Below are 18,643 nucleotides of genomic sequence, written 5' to 3' on the forward strand. Positions count from 1 at the left end.
ATTTTTGCTCCAAATGTTTGACTGAATTATCCTCAGTCCTCTCTCTGCTTGACAAACATTTCATTATTCAATATCATCTGTCCTGGAAGACTAGATGGATTAACCCACTGATTTAGGACTTCCCTCTTTTTTTTTTTTTTTTTGAGACAGAGTCTCGCTCTGTTGCCAGGCTGGAGTGCAGTGGTGTGATCTCAGCTCACTGCAACCTCTGCCTCCCAGGTTCAAGTGATTCTCTTGCCTCAGCCTCTCAAGTAGCTGGGACTACAGGCGGGAGCGACCACGCCCAACTAATTTTTTCTATTTTTAGTAGAGATGCGGTTTCACCATGTCGGCCAGGATGGTCTCGATCTCTTGACATCGTGATCTGCCTGCCTCGGCTTCTCGAAGTGCTGGGATTACAGGCGTGAGCCACCGTGCCCGGCCAGGATTTCCCTCTTTCAATAACTTAAGAAATGAAAACTTAATTTCCAAATGTAGTACACAATAATCCCAAAGACTTGGGAGTCTTTGCTGTTTCTCTCTTATCTTACCTTTTCTCTAAGGAAATAAAATTATAGAAACAAATTTCATTAATGATCAAAAGGTATATGCACTTGCAATTATATACAGCCAGACTGCCTCCTTAGAGGTTAACCAATTTATATTCCCACTGGAAAGGTAGCTTTAGGATTTCTAAGCATAGCAAAGCTATCTAATTTTCCTTTCTGAGAAAAAAAATGTTGTCTGATTCGTGAAAATAAATTTTTTTAAAATGTGGCTTTATGTTTCCAAGTACACACACAAAGGCAGAACAATTCTTTTTAGGAAAGCTATTTATAATTATTCATCCACTGCTTGCAGACAAACATTGACACTAACATTGATCTATTAAAATAAGCTAACATATTTCTATTTACTATTAATTTCCTTAACAGAGCAAATGGATTTCCCTGAGAAGTCTAAGTCTTAACTGGTGGCAGTATTGAGGGGGGAAAAAAAAAGAAGTCGAAGTAAACTCCTACTATGAGCATTTGGCATAACTCTTGCTTTACTGATATGGTTATAACAAATTCTATTTTAAAAAATCCCGTGCAAACAGTGCTTTAGTCTGGCCCCTCTTCATCTCAGTCCTCATGAGGAAGACACACCTGAATGTGAACAGGAAAGACAGTGTAGCTACAAGTGGCAGGGGAGAGACCCTTTACTGGTCTTCTTAACCTGTCCCACCCAGGAAGAACTGCTGCTCTGATTGCTTGGAGTCAGAAACAGAAAATGGAAAGTGACTGCTAGTGGGTCTTTTCACTATGCCTTTCAAGCCCAAACCCAGGTGCCATTTGTCCCATGTACCTCCTGCATGCTGTCCCCATGCTGTGCCAGTCCCAGCTAGGGCCTGGCTTTTTGATGTACACTGATCAGCTGCACTCTCTTCTTGATTCCATGGGGCTGGGTAGGAACACTGAGGCCTAGCCATTTCTCTTTTGAGTTTTAAAATTGTTAGCTTGCTTGTTTTTTTAAAAAAATTTTTAGAGATGGGGTCTCCCTATGTTGACCATGCTGGTCTTGAGCTCCTGGCCTCAAGCAATCTTTCCATCTCAGCCTCCCAAAGTGCTGGGATTACAGGCGTGAGTGAGTCACCATGCCCGGCCTGACCTGCTTGCTTTTTTTAAAAACAAAATTTTATTTATTCATTTATTTGAGACAGGGTCTTGCTTTGTGGCCTAGGCTGAAATATAGTGGTGTAATCCTGACTCACTGCAGCCTCAATCTCCCAGGCTCAAGTGATATCCCACCTCAGCCTGCTGAGTAGCTGGGAATACAGACATACCACCATGTTTGGCTAATTTTTAAATTTTTTGTAGGGAGCAGGGGGCTCTCACTATGTTTCCCAGGTGGGTCTTAAACTCCTGGGCTCAAGCAGTCCTCCCACCTTGGTCTCCCAAAGTGCTGGCATTGCAGGCATGAGCCACTGCACCCACCTGGTCCAGTCTGGCCTGGCTTGCTTGCTTTTAAGAAGTTAGGGGGCCAGGTGCGGTGGCTCACGCCTGTAATTCCAGCACTTTGGGAGGCCGAGGTGGGCGGATCACGTCGGGAGATCGAGACCATCCTGGCTAACATGGTGAAACCCCGTCTCTACTAAAAATACAAAAAAAAAAATTAGCCGGGCGTGGTGGCGGGCGCCTGTAGTCCCAGCTACTTGGGAGGCTGAGGCAGGAGAATGGCGTGAACCCGGGAGGTGAAGCTTGCAGTGAGTGGAGATCGTGCCACTCCAGCCTGGGCAACAGAGCAAGACTCCATCTCAAAAAAAAAAAAAAAAGAAGTTAGGGAAGAATAGGTAGAAAGGAGCAGAAGGACCTACGAAGTCCATTTGACATGCTCGAAACTCAGTATTTATGAGGGCTCTGAAGTGGAAGATTGGGCACTTGCACAGCTTTTTACATAGTGACATGTCAACTTCTATTCTGCTCTTCCCTTGGGCACAGTTACCTCTGAATTTCACAGAAGAGGTCAAGTGTGACTTCAGGGAAGAAACGTGGGCATTCCTGCATCTCTGGAACTAATGCCATCAAAACAGCATTAAAATCCCCATCTAATCTCAAAATGAATAAGCTATTTTTCTTTTCTGCCATTAAGTTGCAATAATCCTTCAACTCTTCTCATTCTACTCCAGCTGAAATATTTCAATTAGCCTCTCCAAAAGGGCGGATCTGCCCCCAAGTGACGACAATGATGATGATGATGATCATCATCATCCTCATCATCACCATTTGCTATGGTTTGAGTGTATCCCCCCAGAATTCATGTGTTGGAAATTTGGTCCTTGGTGTGGTAGTGCTGAGAGGTGGGGCCTTTAAGAGGTGATTAGGTTGTTAAGACAGATTAATGCCACTCTCTTGGGACTGGGTTAATTCTCACAGGAGTGAGTTCTCACTCTCGTGGGATTGGACCAGTTGCCATGAGAGCAGGATGTTATAAAGCAAGGCTGCTCCTCCTGTCTTGCCCCTTTTGCACATGCCTGCTCCCTTCCACCTCATCATATGATGAGGCAGCAGGAGGTCCTCAATGGAAGTTAAGGCTGCCCAATTTGGACTTCCCAGTCTCCATAACTGTGAGCCAAAATAAGCCTCTTTATAAATTAACCAGTTTCAGGCATTCTGTTATAAGGTCATTCAGAGTGCACAAAGAAGAAAAGCAATTGAGACTTTCTTGTTCTCCTTGCTGGGTCCAACTTCCACTCCCCAGAAACAAGAGCCTCTTCAGCTGGCCCAAGTAGCCCCATTTTACTCCCAGGAATGAGTCAGCCCAGTTCCTCTCTCACTCCTCCCCAATGCCGGCTTCATGGCACTGAGCTGAATGTACTGAAGTTCTGTTCTCTTGGAAAAGGTTAAGCCAGCATTCTCACTTCTCCTAATGCTCAGCTCCTCCTGAGAACCTCCTGCTTCTTTCAGTCCAGCCATCCCAAGACTCCCATAGGAAACCTGTCACCTCTTCAAATTCGAACCAGGATCTTTACTCAATCCAACCTCACAGCACTCTCACTTCTCTTTGGCCCAGGCCACAAGCCTTCCTGGGGCTCAGGACTTCTCTCCCAACTTGAACTCTACACTTTGACACTTCAAACTGTCCTCTTTGAGAGGGGACTCCTCTCCCCACAATCGCTGACACTAATCTCTACCCCTAAAGTATAATCCCCTTGTTCTATTCCGGCTCTCAGGCAATGAAGACTATTGAAAGAAGTCACATAAACATGACCCACCTGGTCAACTTGCAATCAATGCATCTAACTTTAGTGCGGTTCTTTCCATGGAAGATTATTAGCCCTCTGGCCTCACTGAATCTTTAGTTCAGTTTTATTTTATTTTAGAAAGAAGTTCTCACTCTGTCACCTAGGCTGGAGTATAGTGGCACGATCACAGCTCACTGTAGCCTCGAGCTCCTGGACTTAGGTGATCCTCCTGTCTCACCTCCCCAGTAGCTAAAACCACAGGCACACATAACCACACTCGGCTAATTTTTAACCTTTTTTGTAGAGATGGAGTCACACTATATCGCCTAGGCTGGTCTTGAACTCCTGGCCTCAAGTGATCCTCCCACGCCAGCCTCCCAAAGTGCTGGGATTGTAGGCATGAGCCACCGCACCGGCCCACTTTCATTTTAAACTTTAACCCTTATTTATTTCTGTAGAATCTCTTATTCCCTCCTATGATCTAGCTTTTGCCTCAAAATGTCCAGAAACGCTCAACACAAAGATCCCCAATATCTGGTCCCAGTCACATTCAAGGGCCTTTTTTCCTGGTTGCCACCTTCTTAAGGCAAGACCCTTCTTTCCAGTCCTCTCCTCGTTGGCTGGTGTGAGGCTCTGTGACAGGAGCTCTCCCACTCATCCTCTGGTTCTGCTCAGTCTGTTCTCGGCTCCTCTCTGCCCACAAGTATCAGTTCCATCTCTAAAAAGCATAGCCTCTAGCTTGGAGACAGCTTTCCTTCCTTCTAACAGTATGTGGAATATCTGGCATTTGACTATATATTGGATGTATGTCTCAAAAGCTGAGAGCGGTACATCTCTTAAAAAAAAAAAAACTCACCTTGACTCAGAATCCCACTCCAGAAGAGCCCTTAGAGATCATCTAGATTTAGCCAGTGGATTTTACAGGCAAGGATCTCTCCAGTGGAAAGGTCTCCAGGGGCTGTCCAAGGTCACTACCAGTCAGCAGAAGCCACAGCTCACTTCTGTCTCCAGAGACTCTGATGCTCCTGCCATGACATCATCCTACTGCATGTAGGATGGCACCAGCTAGAGAGTCACAGAATGGAACTACTATAGTCCATCCTGCCTTCCCAAGGGCATCACAGTTCAAAAAAGGGCTATAAATTAGGGCAGTATCATGATGAGGTGAGAAAATTCTCCTTCTCTTCCTCCTCATATCTTACTAAGGAAACCATTGAGACTACACACTCTGATGACCCAGTCAGAGTGAAGGAGGAGCTGAGGCAAGTGGCTACAGGTCAGAGCGTCCCACCTGCAAACCCTAAGCGTCATCATAAAGATGACACTCGATTTGCTCTGTTGTTGCTACATCAACAGCGATCCTTTTAAGCATAGTCAATGGCTTTAGCACTCTGCTACATGAAGCCAGTGGGGGACAGGGTGCTCAAAGCTGGGACAGGAGGGTGTCCCCCACTGCTCTCTGCGCTGCAGGTAATGTCTACGCTCTAATCTCTCCAACCAGAAAATCAGGGGCTTGGAGAATGTCACTTCTTAGGTTTCATATGGCCCTAAAGTCTAAGGCTTTAGGTTCAGTGTTACCTGGGGAGAAGCCTGGAGGTAGATGAAGCCATGTAATGTGATCCGGCTGGCAAACTCCCACAGGAGAAAAGAATGCCAGTCCTGATAGATATGCCACTCGATGTCACTGAGGGAACCATTTTCAAAAAGATTCTTTGCAAAGATATACCTGGTTGGAGTGGGATGGGAATGGGGAGGGCAGGAGAACGGGAAATGGAATGAAAGGCACGAGAGAGAGAGAGAAGCAGAAAAATCAATAACCAACTTGTTCCATGTCTGTTCAAACCACTTAACCTTTCTAGCTCCTCATCAATCCTTAAGAAATCTGAATTCTTAACCCATATCTCCCTCCCTGCTCAATACTAAGATGGGAAATAGGATCTAGACTTTGGAGGCTGAAATCACACCTTTCCAGATGGATTGATTCACTGGAAGAAAAGAGACAGAAGATAGTATCATTGGTCCCTAACAATTTTCTGTGCTAGAAACCAGTCAGAACATACAGCAAATATATGTAAACTTGAACTTTTGAGATTTCCTTATTATTATTATAGCAAGGCCCAAAACAAATAAACAAGTGAATCCAGTATAAATCCACCCACTAAATTTCATACAAGGACTGAGGGCTTCTAAGTCTCCAGGCTACTGAGCCATCCTTTTGTTTAGTTGAGACATGCAGAAGAAATAGTATTTATGTGGTGTCCTCTATGGAGCAGAAAATGCATTTCCTACTAATTTCAGTATTACTAAGAAAGCAGACTCTCCTGCAAAGTGCATTACGAGCTCCTGCTTGCTTTGCTTCCTCTGCTGCTGAGTTTCTAGTTCAGATAAAGAAAGCTAAAGCTAAAAATCAAACCAGCTTTGCCCCCTGCTTATTTCTACAACCAAAAGAGCATCTGGTAAACAGGAAATCAGAGCTAAACATAAACCATGGCTTCAGACAAACCAGGGGTCAATTCTGCTTTCAAACCTCAGGCATTTTAATACAAAACACAATTTGCATCCTAAGCAACGGACTCCAGTTTTCAAGGCAATGCTCAGCAACTGGCCACTTCGGAGAAAATAAAATTCAGAACCCTTGTGTATGATGGCTCAGGAAAGTACAGACTGCAAGGCTGTGAGTGTCACCATTAAGAGAATACCTTCCAGAATAACATTCCAGGGTCTGATACTGGCTGAAACATTCATTAGCTATGTAACCTCAGGCAAGTCGCCTAAATCCTCTCAGCTCGTTATGATGATGTCTTGTAATAATCCTCACAAAGTGCTTAGAAGAGTGACTGGCACATAGTCTTCTAGATATCTTAGTTATTATTATAACTGCTTTTTGTTAGGCTATGAAGAAGCTAACTTAGAAACTCCAAAAGTAAACTTTCCCAGTCTGGAATGGTTTAGCCATAGTCTAGTTGATGAGAACAAATAAAAGGGTAACATTTTAAACTCAAAATGTTTTTGATTTCTTCACAGATAACTAGAAGATGAAATTAAGATCCTATAAAGTGGCCACGCACTGTGGCTCACACCTGTAATCCCAGCACTTTTGGAGGCTGAGGCGGGCAGATCACCTGAGGCCGGGAGTTTGAGACCAGCCTGGCCAACGTGGTGAAACCCCGTCTCTACTAAAAACACAAAAATTAGCCAGGCATGATGGTGTGTCCCTGTAATCCCAGCTACTCAGGAGACTGAGGTACAAGAATTGCTTGAACCCAGGAGGCAGAGGTTGCAGTGAGCCGAGATTAGACCACTGCACTGCAGCCTGGGTGACAGAGCGAGACTGTCTTAAAACAGAAAAGATCTTATAAAGAGAAATTAAAGATTTGCTAATAAGCCCTATGAAAGGGGTTCTTGGCTTTCTTGAGAAAGAGCACTTCCTTTATTTCTTCAAAGCTCGTGGTGGTGATGGGGTGAGGGGTAGAAGGGTGTGGTGCTGAGTGGGAGGGAAGTACTGCAGACTGAATGCAGGGGCTGCAGGACAGAACAGGGCATAAGGATCTAGGAGTCAGGGCCTCTGCTCTAAAACCATATGCTAATGTTTCCTTTAACTCAAACAGAAAAGACTAAGATTTCTTCCTCCCTATAATAAACTCTCCCAGATAACCTGTGTTCCTCCTTTGGAACAAATATCACAAATGTAAGCATGTGTTCAGTCCCTGTTAGGCAGGGACTGGGTCTGCCTTATTCACTGCTGCAGCCCCAGGGCCAGCCTTGGTGCTTCAACACAGGAGGCATCCAATAAATCTGCGCGAGTGAACAAAGTCTAAATTACCCTCGGGATTAGAACTTGTGATTAGTTTTCCTTTCTGTCTCAAAAATGCCCTCACTGAAGATAGCACCTGCAATGTTGTATGCCCATAGTGTAATCAATTCTTACCTCTTCCTTTACAAGCAAAGGTTAAGATCCATGCAGCTTCTTAATGCATTTCTAATTAACAAAGTGTTTCTACTTGTCTATTTTCCTCTGAGGGTCTCACACACCTACTTCATGAAGGGGCTAGAAATAAAGACTGACTATGTTTCCAAACAACCCATGTGGTTATATGTAATTCAACTTCTGAGTCTGAGAGGCATGGCTTGGGAGAGAAGAGAGGAAAACAGGCAGGTGGCATACCCAACAGCTGAAAAAGAAGTAAAACCTATAGCCCAGCCATTTGTAATTCACATATTTAGCTTTTATAAAAAGTAGGCTCTCTCGGGGTATGTAAACAAGGAACGGACAGCCTATAGGGTTTGTTTTACATACCTTACATGATTTTAGGGTAAAGTCAGAAAAATCACTTGTCATTTACAAATGTATCCTTATTTTTTTTCTTCTAGGAGGCTTTCCGGAAGCACTAAGATATAGAACTAGTTTGTCTAATTTGGAATTAAAAGAGTAACCAACTGAGTGTCTTCAGCAGTGACAATGAAAATGTACCACTTCCCATTTTGATAATTCAAAGAGCCTTAAGAAAGATCGTTTTGCTTGAAAGCACCATTTCACACTGACACTGGTCATTCATAGGCTTCAGATAAGAAAAACTCCAGCAGTGTCCAGATCAAGCCATCCTGACTTTGTCTCTGGGCGGCTTAACCTCAAGTCACAGCCTGGTCTCTGCAGCAGAGCCAGGCATTCCGGAGCCTGCACGGCCTAGCTCTTCTGGAGCAGATGGGCTCACTTCCCAGGGTGCTGCTAGCTTGCATTCAAAGTGACTTCACATCTCACTCCCTCAGGTGGTCAGGATGATGCCCATCCCTGATCTGACTCAGGCACTGATGTCCACTAGACTCTGGCCAGCAAGAAGCCCTCTCACAGAAGAAGGGGTCAAAAAGGGCTAAATCTGAGACAGAAGCCAGTTTCTCAGATGTGCTATTTCTGCTTAAGCATCCTTTCTTGAAGAATAAAAAAAAGGCTGAAAATATCTCTTATATCATTTTTAGGAACACAAATTTTAATTTCGTCTGCTTTTTTCTTAAAGGGGATAACCAACCACTGAATCAGTTGATTTCTTAGAATATACACTGCTACTTAAGTGCCTATTCTGTGCCTTTTAGCATGTGATGGTTACATTAGGTGGCTACCAGCTTGCTCCATGCCAGAAAATAAGGAAACATAAGGTAATCAGTAGCAATGTAAGAAATTCAAAGCATTCAGTTGATGAAAAACTCAATTTCCTTTCTTGACATAGATGACAATCTGGTAGAAGTACAATTCTAGACAAATCTGTATAGTGTTGTCTTTAAAAAAGAAGACAATTTTTCAAAGTATAATTATCAGTGACCATAGCAGTGCAGGATCTGTGCAAGATCAAACAGGCAGCACTGAGCATGGGGCTTGTGACTGGTGGAGGGCTTGGCATTTTACCTGTCACTGTACACAGACCTCTCAAAGATCTGTACTGGCTTCCTGGCCTGTAAGAGCTTCTCAGGGAAGGGCTCCAGCTGTACTTTCAGGCGGCTCAAAAAGGAAAATGTCTGGAATGTGTAGGACCATCGTGCTGGCTCCCGGTACATCATATCCAGCAAGTTTCCAAGACTTTGGGCAGTGCAGGCCTAGAGGGAGATGAAAAAAACAAGAAAATTTCCTAGAAAGCATATTTACTCCATGGGGTACACCCCTCCACACACACCCCTACCTCCCCAAACAGGTTTAATAATCAATGAAAGAAGGAATTACAAAAGTTTCCTTCCACCAAAAAGGTAGAATCACATCCCCAGCTTAGTCAAAATTTCATAATCAGGGATGAGATTTTCTTACCTATTAAACAAGACTCTCTAAAGGGAGATGACATGCCACTTCAATATAACAAAAGCAGAGGAAGAACCATATATAGAATTAACACGATCACTGATTGAGGGATTTGTGAAGTCTGTCTGGGGAGGAGTTAATAGTCGACAACCATCTAAAATTTAACTGAATCAAATCTTTCCACTATAACACTATGTTGCCTCTCTTTTGAGCTTCCATCTGTAGTTATTTGTTTATAAAATGTCAAGGCAAACCAGAAAGCAACTGCTTATTTGAAAATCCAACCAACCAACCACCAAATAGAATTCTATCTTTCATATAAGGAGTACAATTTGTTTGTTAAAACAAAACCCTACTTAATTCTAGAGACTTTATGAAACATAATTAAAACGTTTCACTTACTCGGCATGTGCAAGTGGGCACAAGTGTGGGATGTTCAGCAGCCCCGGATTCTTTTTTTTTTTTTTTTGAGACAGAGTCTCATTCTGTCACCCAGGCTGGAGTGCAGTGGTGCGATCTCAGCTCACTGCAACCTCCCGGCTCCCGGCTCATTGCAACCTCCGCCCTCCTCCCCACCCCAGCCAAGTTCAAGTGATTCTCCTGCCTCAGCCTCCTGAGTGGCTGGGATCACAGGCGCCCGCCACCACAAGCTAATTTTTGTATTTTTAGTAGAGACGGGGTTTCACCATGTTGGCCAGGCTGGTCTCGAACTCCTGCCCTCCCAAAGTGCTGGAATTACACGCGTGAGCCACCACGCCCAGCCCCAGATTCTTTTCTGGATCTGCCATTGACTCAACAACGCAAAAGTGAATTTTGTACAAAAGCAATTTGGATCTGTATTTTTCTTTCAATCGCCATTAACTGAAGGCCTGTGTGGATGAGGCGCTACATGGGCAGGGTGCCATAAGGGTACAGAAAAAGGAATTAACATTTACTTCAACCTTTACTGTGGTATGTTACCTCATTTAATCTTCAAAACAGCTTCATGAGGTAGGTACTGTTGTAATGCCCATTTTCCAGAGGGGAAAATCCACTCAGAGGTTAACTTCCTTGTGCAAGGTTTCATGGCGAGTAAATGTTGAAGGGACTCAAACCTGGCTTCCTCTAACCTCATCATTCCAACACCCTCCATCTAAAGGTGAACAAGACAGTTCCTGAACTCAAAGAGCTCACAATGCAAAAAGGAAGAGGGTGAAGAGGATGTACAAAGCTGGAATGTCAGGCAGAACATGTGATGAACGGATGATTACTGATGGTGGAAGGAATCTCAGGGAGTTTCTGAAAGAGAGTGGCATTAAGCTGGGAAGTAATTGATGAGTAGAATTCTCACAGATGGAAATGGAGATTTAAGAAGACTGTACTTCAGGTAGAGACAACAAGACAGAAGGAGAAAAAAGATTAAACAACAGTAAGATGTCCAATTTGGCTAAATAGCACTATTAGATTCCAAAGAAGGGTCTTAGCCCTTTGAAAGGCTTCAGCAGGAACAACACATATAGAGCAGAGTGGACCAGAAAAACATTGAACTCAGAAGTGTTTTCGGGATTTCCCTTCTTCTGACCCCCCAAGCCCACACATACCAGCCTCACACATGGCCCCTGACTAACAGCTGGAGGTAGAAGTAGAAGGACAAATGTGAGTCTCCTATAGTCTCTGTGGTGTCACTAGAGATGGTAGGGAGCAGCCCTGGGCCTGTAGCACAATTCACACACTGTATGTGGAATGGAGTGCTGTGCTGGCAGATGCAGTAGGTTTACTGGTGGGTTCTATTGTACGAGTGGGCTTTGGGCTATCAAAGAGAGACTCTTCTGGAACCAAAAATGTAAAAGAAGCCAACACAATTTCTGAAAGAACCCATCTCAGCTACAGAACAAATGCAAACATCCTTCCAAAAATATAAGCAAACAGACGAACAATAATTGGACACAAAAATACTTAGCAATTCAAAAGGAGAGGACTAGTCTCTGTGCTCAGACAGGGCTGTTGTCAGAAACAGGAGAAAACAAAAGATACGGCCTTGCTGATAAAACAAGAATAGGCTATCATAAAAAAGGAGCAATAAGAAAATCACTTTCTTAGAGGTGAAAAATGCAATTGCCAAAGTAAAACACCCAATGAAGATAATGAAGATGGTAACTAGCAGACTGTATCATGCAGTAAACCTAATTAGTGAATTAGAAGATCCTTACAGAGTATCAGTTTAAGGGCTAGGTATGGGGGCTCACACCTATAACCCAAGCACTTTGGGAGGCCAAGGCAGGAGGATTGCTTGAGGCCAAGAGTTCAAGACCAACTTGGGCAACATAGTGAGACTCTGTCTCCACAAAAAAATTTAAAAGTTACCTGGACATAGTGGTGCATACCTGTACTCCCAGCTACTCTGGTGGCTGAGGTGGGAGGATTTGCTTGAACCCAGGAGTTCAGTGCTACAGTGAGCTATACACTTGATCTTAGCCAAAAGGCTGAGAAGCAATGCTGCAGTGAGTTATAATAGGGCCACTGCATTCCAGCCTGGATGACAGAGTGAGACTCTTTAAAAAAAAAGGAAAGAGTATCAGCTTAAGAAATTCTCCCTAGGGGCTGGACACGGTGGCTCATGCCTGTAATCCCAGCACTTTGGGAGGCCAAGGCGGTTGAATCGCCTGAGGTCAGGAGTTCGAGACCAGTCTGGCCAACATGGTGAAAGCCTGTCTCTACTAAAAATACAAAATTAGCTGGGCATGGTGGCATGCCTGTAATCCCAGCTACTTGGGAGGCTGAGGCAGGAGAATCGCTTGAACCTGGGAGGCGGAGGTTACAATGAGCCGAGATGGTGCCATTGCACTCTGGCCTGGGCAACAGGAGCGAAACTCCATCTTAAAAAAAAAACACAAAACCTGAATAACTGAGGCAGAAAACAGTTGTCCAATAATGATTCCCCTCAAACAGCACTGAATCCATATAATCTGAAAGATGATTTCTATCATACCTTCAAGGAATAGATCATTTCTATGCTAGAAAAGATGCAAAATTTCTCCATTTATTTTCATAACATTGATGGTAAAACCTGTCACAAACTACACATGGGCCAGGCATCACAGCTCACACCTGTGATCCCAACACCTTGGGAGTCTGAGGTGGAAGGGTCGCTTGAGCCCAGGAGTTCGAGACCAGCCTGGGCAGCAAAGTGAGACCCTATCTCTACAAAAAAAAAAGAAAATTTTTTTAAGTAGATGGGGACAGTGGTATGCACCTATAGTCCCAACTCACCAAGAGACTGAGGTGGGAAGATACCTGAGTCCAGGACTTCAAGGCTGCAGTGAGCTATGATCATGCCACTGCACTCCAGCCTGGGTGACAGAGGAAGACCCTGCCTAAAAAGAACCCAAAAGTCAAAACAAACAAAAATCACCATACACACAAATAATAATACCAACCAACTGTATAAATAAATATACATGCAAAATTCCAAACAACACATTACCAAATTAATGGAATAGTACATCATGACCAAAAAAAGTTCATTCTAGAAATGTGAGGATGATACCATTATTAAATCTATGACTAATACTAAGAGATTAAAAAAGAAAAACCCCTTGTTTATCTCACTAGATGCTAAAGTGGTTTTTGATGGAAATTCAATATTTGATCATGATAAAAACAGTTACTATTCTAGTAACAAAAGGGTACGTCTACCACACGGTCTACTGAAATGAATAATAAACACTAAACTTAACACTGATATATTAGAGGCAGTTTCATTAATGACAGAACAAGATAAGGAAACTACCCTCACTGCTATTAGTTTATGTGGCTCTGGAAGTTTTACCCAATGAAAGAAAACAAGAAAATAGAAATGTGGTACAGATATTAGAAAACTCTTCCAAATGATTACTATTTAGAGACAACTATTATTTTCCAAAACTCCAAGCAAATAAAAAATAATAATATGAGAAATTAAGTCATATAAGATAAATATAACAATCAACTGTTTTCCATTAAAACAGCAATAACCAGTTTCAGAAGATGATGTGGAAAAAAGATCCCAGTTACAATAAAAACAAAATATATATTCTGCTCAGGAATAAACAAGAATACTACTGGATAAGTAGATAACCATTTGTGAAAAAATTAAAGTCTTATAACTTGTAAAGCCACATAAAACATAAAACCACAAAAGCAACAAAAAGAAATAGATTATTTTTATACTCCTGGGCTACAATTTTAACATCAAAGGTGCTAACTATGAGGAAAAAGAAGGACAGGTTAGACTACATGAAAACTGAAATGTATTATATTGTAAAAATATATTATATACCAAGATAAAAGAAAAATGACATGGCCGGGCGCAGTGGCTCACGCCTGTAATCTCAGCAATTTGGGAGGCCAATTCAGGTGGATTACCTGAGGTCAGGAGTTCCAGACCAGCCTGGCCAACATGGTGAAACCCCATCTCTACTAAATATACAATAATTAGCTGGGTGTGGTGGCAGGCACCTGTAATCCCAGCTACTCAGGAGGCTGAGGCAGGGAGAACTGCTTGAACTCGGGAGGCAGAGGCTGCGCTGAGCCAAGATCACACCACTGGACTCCAGTCTGGGCAACAGGGCGAGACTCCGTCCCCAAAAAAAAAAAAAAAAAGAAAAATGACAAACAAATATATGACAGAGTTAATATACTTAACATACAATGAGCTTTCATGAAACCATTACATAAAGATGAAGATCTCAATAGAAAAAAACAAGGCAAGGGGTTTGGACAGGCAATTCACTAAAGAACAAAAAGATACACAAAACATGGCTTTATATTAAAAAACAAACAGTATAGCTACAATGATATTCATCATTGCAACACTGCTTATAATAGGAAGAAATTAGAAAACTAAATATTCAAAACAGAGGACTGGATAACTAAATGATAATATTCATATTATGCAGTACACTACAACCATTAAAATGATATCACTGTGAAAGGGAGATCTTGTCTGTTAAGTGACATACAGGTGGCAATCAAAATTTTTGTTTCAAAAAGCAAATGTATATATATTTTATACATTTATGTACATTTTCTCTGTAGAAAAATGTCCATTTTACTTCTGAATAATGGGATTACAGGATGATTAGTTATCTATTGCTGCCTAACAAATTATGCCAAAATTCAGTGGCTTAAACAAAAACATTCATTATCTCAGTTTCTATGGGGAAGGAATTTGGGAAGGAGCTTAGCTGGGTGGCTGGGCCTCAGGGTTTCTCATAAAGTTTCAGTCAAGATGTTGGCTGAGGCTACAGTTGTATGAAGGCTGGACTGTGGCTGAAAGATCCAATTCCAAAAAGACTCACGTACCTGTTCACAGGAGGCCTCAGTTCCTTCCGTGTGGCCCCCTTGAAAAGGCTGCTTCCTGACACGGCAGCTGGCTTCCCCCAGAACAAGATGGAGAACAAGATGGAAGCTACAGTGTCTCTTATGACCTACCCTAGAAAGGTATTTCTTATTTTTGCTACTTTCTATTTACTAGAAACAAATCACAAAGTCCAGCTGCATTCAAGGCAAGAATTACGCTCTACTTCTAGAAGGGAGGAATATCAAACAATCGTGGACATGCAATCATGTACCATTTAACAACAGGAATATGTTCTGAGAAATGTGTCGTTAGACAATTTTGTCACTGTGTGACCATCAGAAAATGTACTCACACAAACCTAGATGGGATAGCCTGCTACACACCTACGCTATATGATACACCCTATTGCTCCTAGGCTACAAAGCTGTATCACATGCTACTGTATTGAATACTGTAGGCAACTGTAACACAATGGTAAGTATTTGTGTATCTAAACATAGAAAAGGTACAGTAAAAATATGTTGTTATAATCTTATGGGGCCACCATTGTATACAAGGTCTATCATTGAGAGAAACATCATTATGCAGCCCATGACTGTATTTTGAAATACACACAGGTGACCTGTGGCATACTCAGAAAAAGATACGTAATTTATTCCTGCAGAGGAAAGTTAATTTCACAAATACACACACAGGCACACATACAGACATATAAAGAGACAACTTAGGAAGCAAAAATCCTCAATAGGCATGATATGCCAGCCACAAAAGGTAACACAATTCCGGGTTGGAATAAAAAAAAAATGGCACCCAGAACAAGTTTCATGATACTCTGTCCCACTTAGACTACATCCAGAATGTCCTGTTCACCTCCAAGTAGCACTCTTAGTAAATTCAAAGTGGAAAGTGAACAAATTAGGACTCATCACTTAGGTAAAGTTACTTCAGAGTAAAGAACAGCCTGGAGGAAACTGGAGGTGTTTGGCTTCAAAGAGAGAAGACTTGACCAGGCGTGGTGGCTCATGCCTATAATCCCAGCACTTTGGAGGCCAAGGTGGGTGGATCGCTTGAGCCCAGGAGTTTGAGACCAGCCTGGCCAACATGGCAAAACCCTGTCTCTACTACAGATACAAAAAGTATCCCAGCATGGTGGCATGCACCCATAGTCCCAGCTACTCAGGAGGCTGAGGCATGAGAATCGCTTGAACCCAGGAGGTGAAGGTTACAGTGGGCTGAGATCACACCATTGCACCCCAGCCTGGGTGACAGAATGAGACTGTCAAAAAAAAAAAAAAAAAAAAGGAGAGAGACTTGAGGTGGAGAAAGAACAGGAAAATCATTACCTTCAACTATATATAGGGTTGTTACGGCGAAAAGTTAAAAGACTTAAGAGGTAGAACTTGAACCAATGAGTCAGAGTCACAGGGGTGCAACGTGGCTCATTAAAAGGCAGAATTGTTTAGTAATTAGAGTTAAGAACCAGAATGTGCCACTCAGTGAATATCCCAGGTGGCGGCACGAGCAGTTCATGGTGCCTGAGGAGGCATGGTGCTTCTGCTCCCTCTAAGGGTCATGTCGAAACAGGTCCTTCCTTACTCAGACCGATGTGGCTGGAAACCAACCCTATGGCCTCTGCCAAAGCCATAGTCTTGACACCAGGGCCTAAACCATGAGGTATAAGTGAAATGTACTGTGCTTGGCATAGTACAGTGCCTGGCACATAGTACATGCTCATAAATGTTAGCTGTTACCTGTCCCATTGACTCAAAGTGTGACTGGAACCTCTCTAATATCCCTTCTAATTTCTAAGACTTTATTTAAAAAGTTAAAATCACTATAATTAGCTATTAATCCTAGTGGTTAGCTTAAGTAATAATATAAATAGTTAAGTGTAGGAATGACAAAATTCATCTTCAAAGCCATCCATGATGGTTGGACATGCTTTGGGAAACCACAAACAACAGAGGCAGTCACTTAGATAGACATATAAAAACCACAAAAATCAAAACTACACATATTCAAACAAGTCATATCCTCTCTGGTGTATGTGGTCTGCTTTCTGGAATGAAGCTATTTTAAAAAGGATACTCAAACTGGGCTACTTTACTCACTGAGAGTAAATTAAATTATGACAATTAGATTATTCACCCATGCCTGCCAACTACCCACCACAACTAAAAACTTACTTTTTGGGTGCCAGCAGCCTGGATATCCTGCCATGTTGCTACAGGTTCTGTAGCTACGTGCCATTCTGGGTAAGTTTTCGTGAGTAACTTCACAAACGTGGACTTTCCCACAGCTGCAATGCAAACAGCATGTATTGGGATGCTTCCCAAATCAGGGCTGAAGGAGAAGGCTGCTACTAAACTCTGCCACAAATGCCCAAACTCAAGGGAACAAGTATTAGTTTTCTGAATTTCAAACTCAGCAGCCATACCATTGTCAGACTGATAACAGATCAATTCATGCTAACCAGAGCCACCATAATGAATACAGCCAATAGGGAGGAAAAATTCCTTTAAGATTTAATTTGCAATTTCCATGTCTCAACTTTCCAGAGGCAGAGCATTTAATAACAATTGAAAATGTAAAAGTAGATGAAATCAGCTCCGTAAGTTCTATCACTTGAGTCACCATTCTATTTGTACTGTGACAGTGTAAAATTTCTAAGTTTTTCAAGATAAAAAACAAAAATGATTATAATCTCATTCATTCAACAAATCTAAAAAATATTCATGGAGTGCTGACTATGTGCTCAGGACTGTCAGGCACTGTGGGTGCAATGGTAAACAAAACACAGAATGGATTTTGCCCTCACAGAGCTTGTATGGGTGATAGATAGTAGACAAACACACAATTAACTACTAACAAATTTTGTTAGGTGCTAGGAAAAAATGCAGGATGGCACTAATATAGCCCAGGAGGTCAGAGAAGACTTCCTTGAAAAAATGACATCTGAGGTAAGACCTAAAAGATGACAATTCATGCAAAGGGAGTAGCATATGCAAAGACCTGAAAGAGAGAAAGAACTTGACACACAACAATACAGAAGTTTGAGGCCCTAGAAGAAGCCACACAGTATGGCTACAGCATGAGCAAGTGATGGAGAAGTGGCTCAACATGGGTGTGGCCAAACAGACAGGGAGTCCAGGGCCAGGTCATACAGGGCTTTGTAGTCATGGTAAGAAGACTGAATTCTATTCTAAGGGCAATGGAAAGTTAGTGAAGATTGGTTTTAAGTAGGAAAATTATAAGACTCCTTCTCATTTTTATAAGATCACTCCACTAGCTGTGTAAGAATGGGCTGAAGCAGAAGCAGGCAGACTAGTTAGAAGATATAGCAGCTTGCCCCGAGGTGATGGCAGAGGAGTGAAAAGTAGTGGTTGTTTCGAGAAATATTTTGGAGATGAAATCAACCTAGTACCACAACATTCAAGTTATCTTTTCCCATTTATATCAATGTTTGGCCCATACCTCCATGAGCTCCAGAGACTATTCAAGAACTCTCCAGACATCTCCACTTGGGACATCCCACAAACACCTCAAAGTCAACATATTTCCTAAATGAACTAATCATCTTTCCCACCAAACTGAGCTTCCTCCTGTATCCCAGACCTCAGGGTATGAACACACCATCCACTCACTGACAGAAGTCCCTCCTCTGCCAAACCTCAGTGGTCACCAAATCCTTCTGCATTTGCTCCTAAATTTTTCATATTTGTCCTTTTCTCTCCATTCCCACCTCCATCTCAAGACCAGCCTCTTATCATCTCTTGCCTTTCTGATGCTGGCCTTGCCCTCTTCAATCCATGCTCCATACTGTGGCCAGACTGAACAT

General features: G+C 42.5%; 1 protein-coding gene across 9 annotated transcripts in view; it reads right to left on the minus strand.

Annotated features, from left to right (window-relative positions):
* The window catches only part of DGUOK (deoxyguanosine kinase), a 33,641-nt gene that overhangs the window by 2,938 nt on the left and 12,060 nt on the right, over window positions 1-18,643 (minus strand). For 4 of the 9 annotated variants that reach the window (XM_054548044.1, XM_054548045.2, XM_024242546.2 and 1 more), the window contains 2 exons: window positions 9,102-9,289; window positions 5,282-5,429 (listed from right to left, as the gene is read on the minus strand). In XM_054548044.1, the coding sequence (XP_054404019.1) occupies window positions 5,282-5,429; window positions 9,102-9,253 (300 nt within the window). In that variant the 5' untranslated portion in view covers window positions 9,254-9,289. Of the gene's footprint in view, window positions 1-5,281; window positions 5,430-9,101; window positions 9,290-12,734; window positions 12,839-16,991; window positions 17,105-18,643 lie in introns of all 9 variants that reach the window. The other 5 variants (XM_024242543.2, XM_054548041.2, XM_054548043.2 and 2 more) reach the window with 5 other exon arrangements.

This window comes from Pongo abelii, chromosome 12 (assembly GCF_028885655.2).
Source record: "Pongo abelii isolate AG06213 chromosome 12, NHGRI_mPonAbe1-v2.0_pri, whole genome shotgun sequence".
Lineage (NCBI taxonomy): Eukaryota > Metazoa > Chordata > Mammalia > Primates > Hominidae > Pongo > Pongo abelii.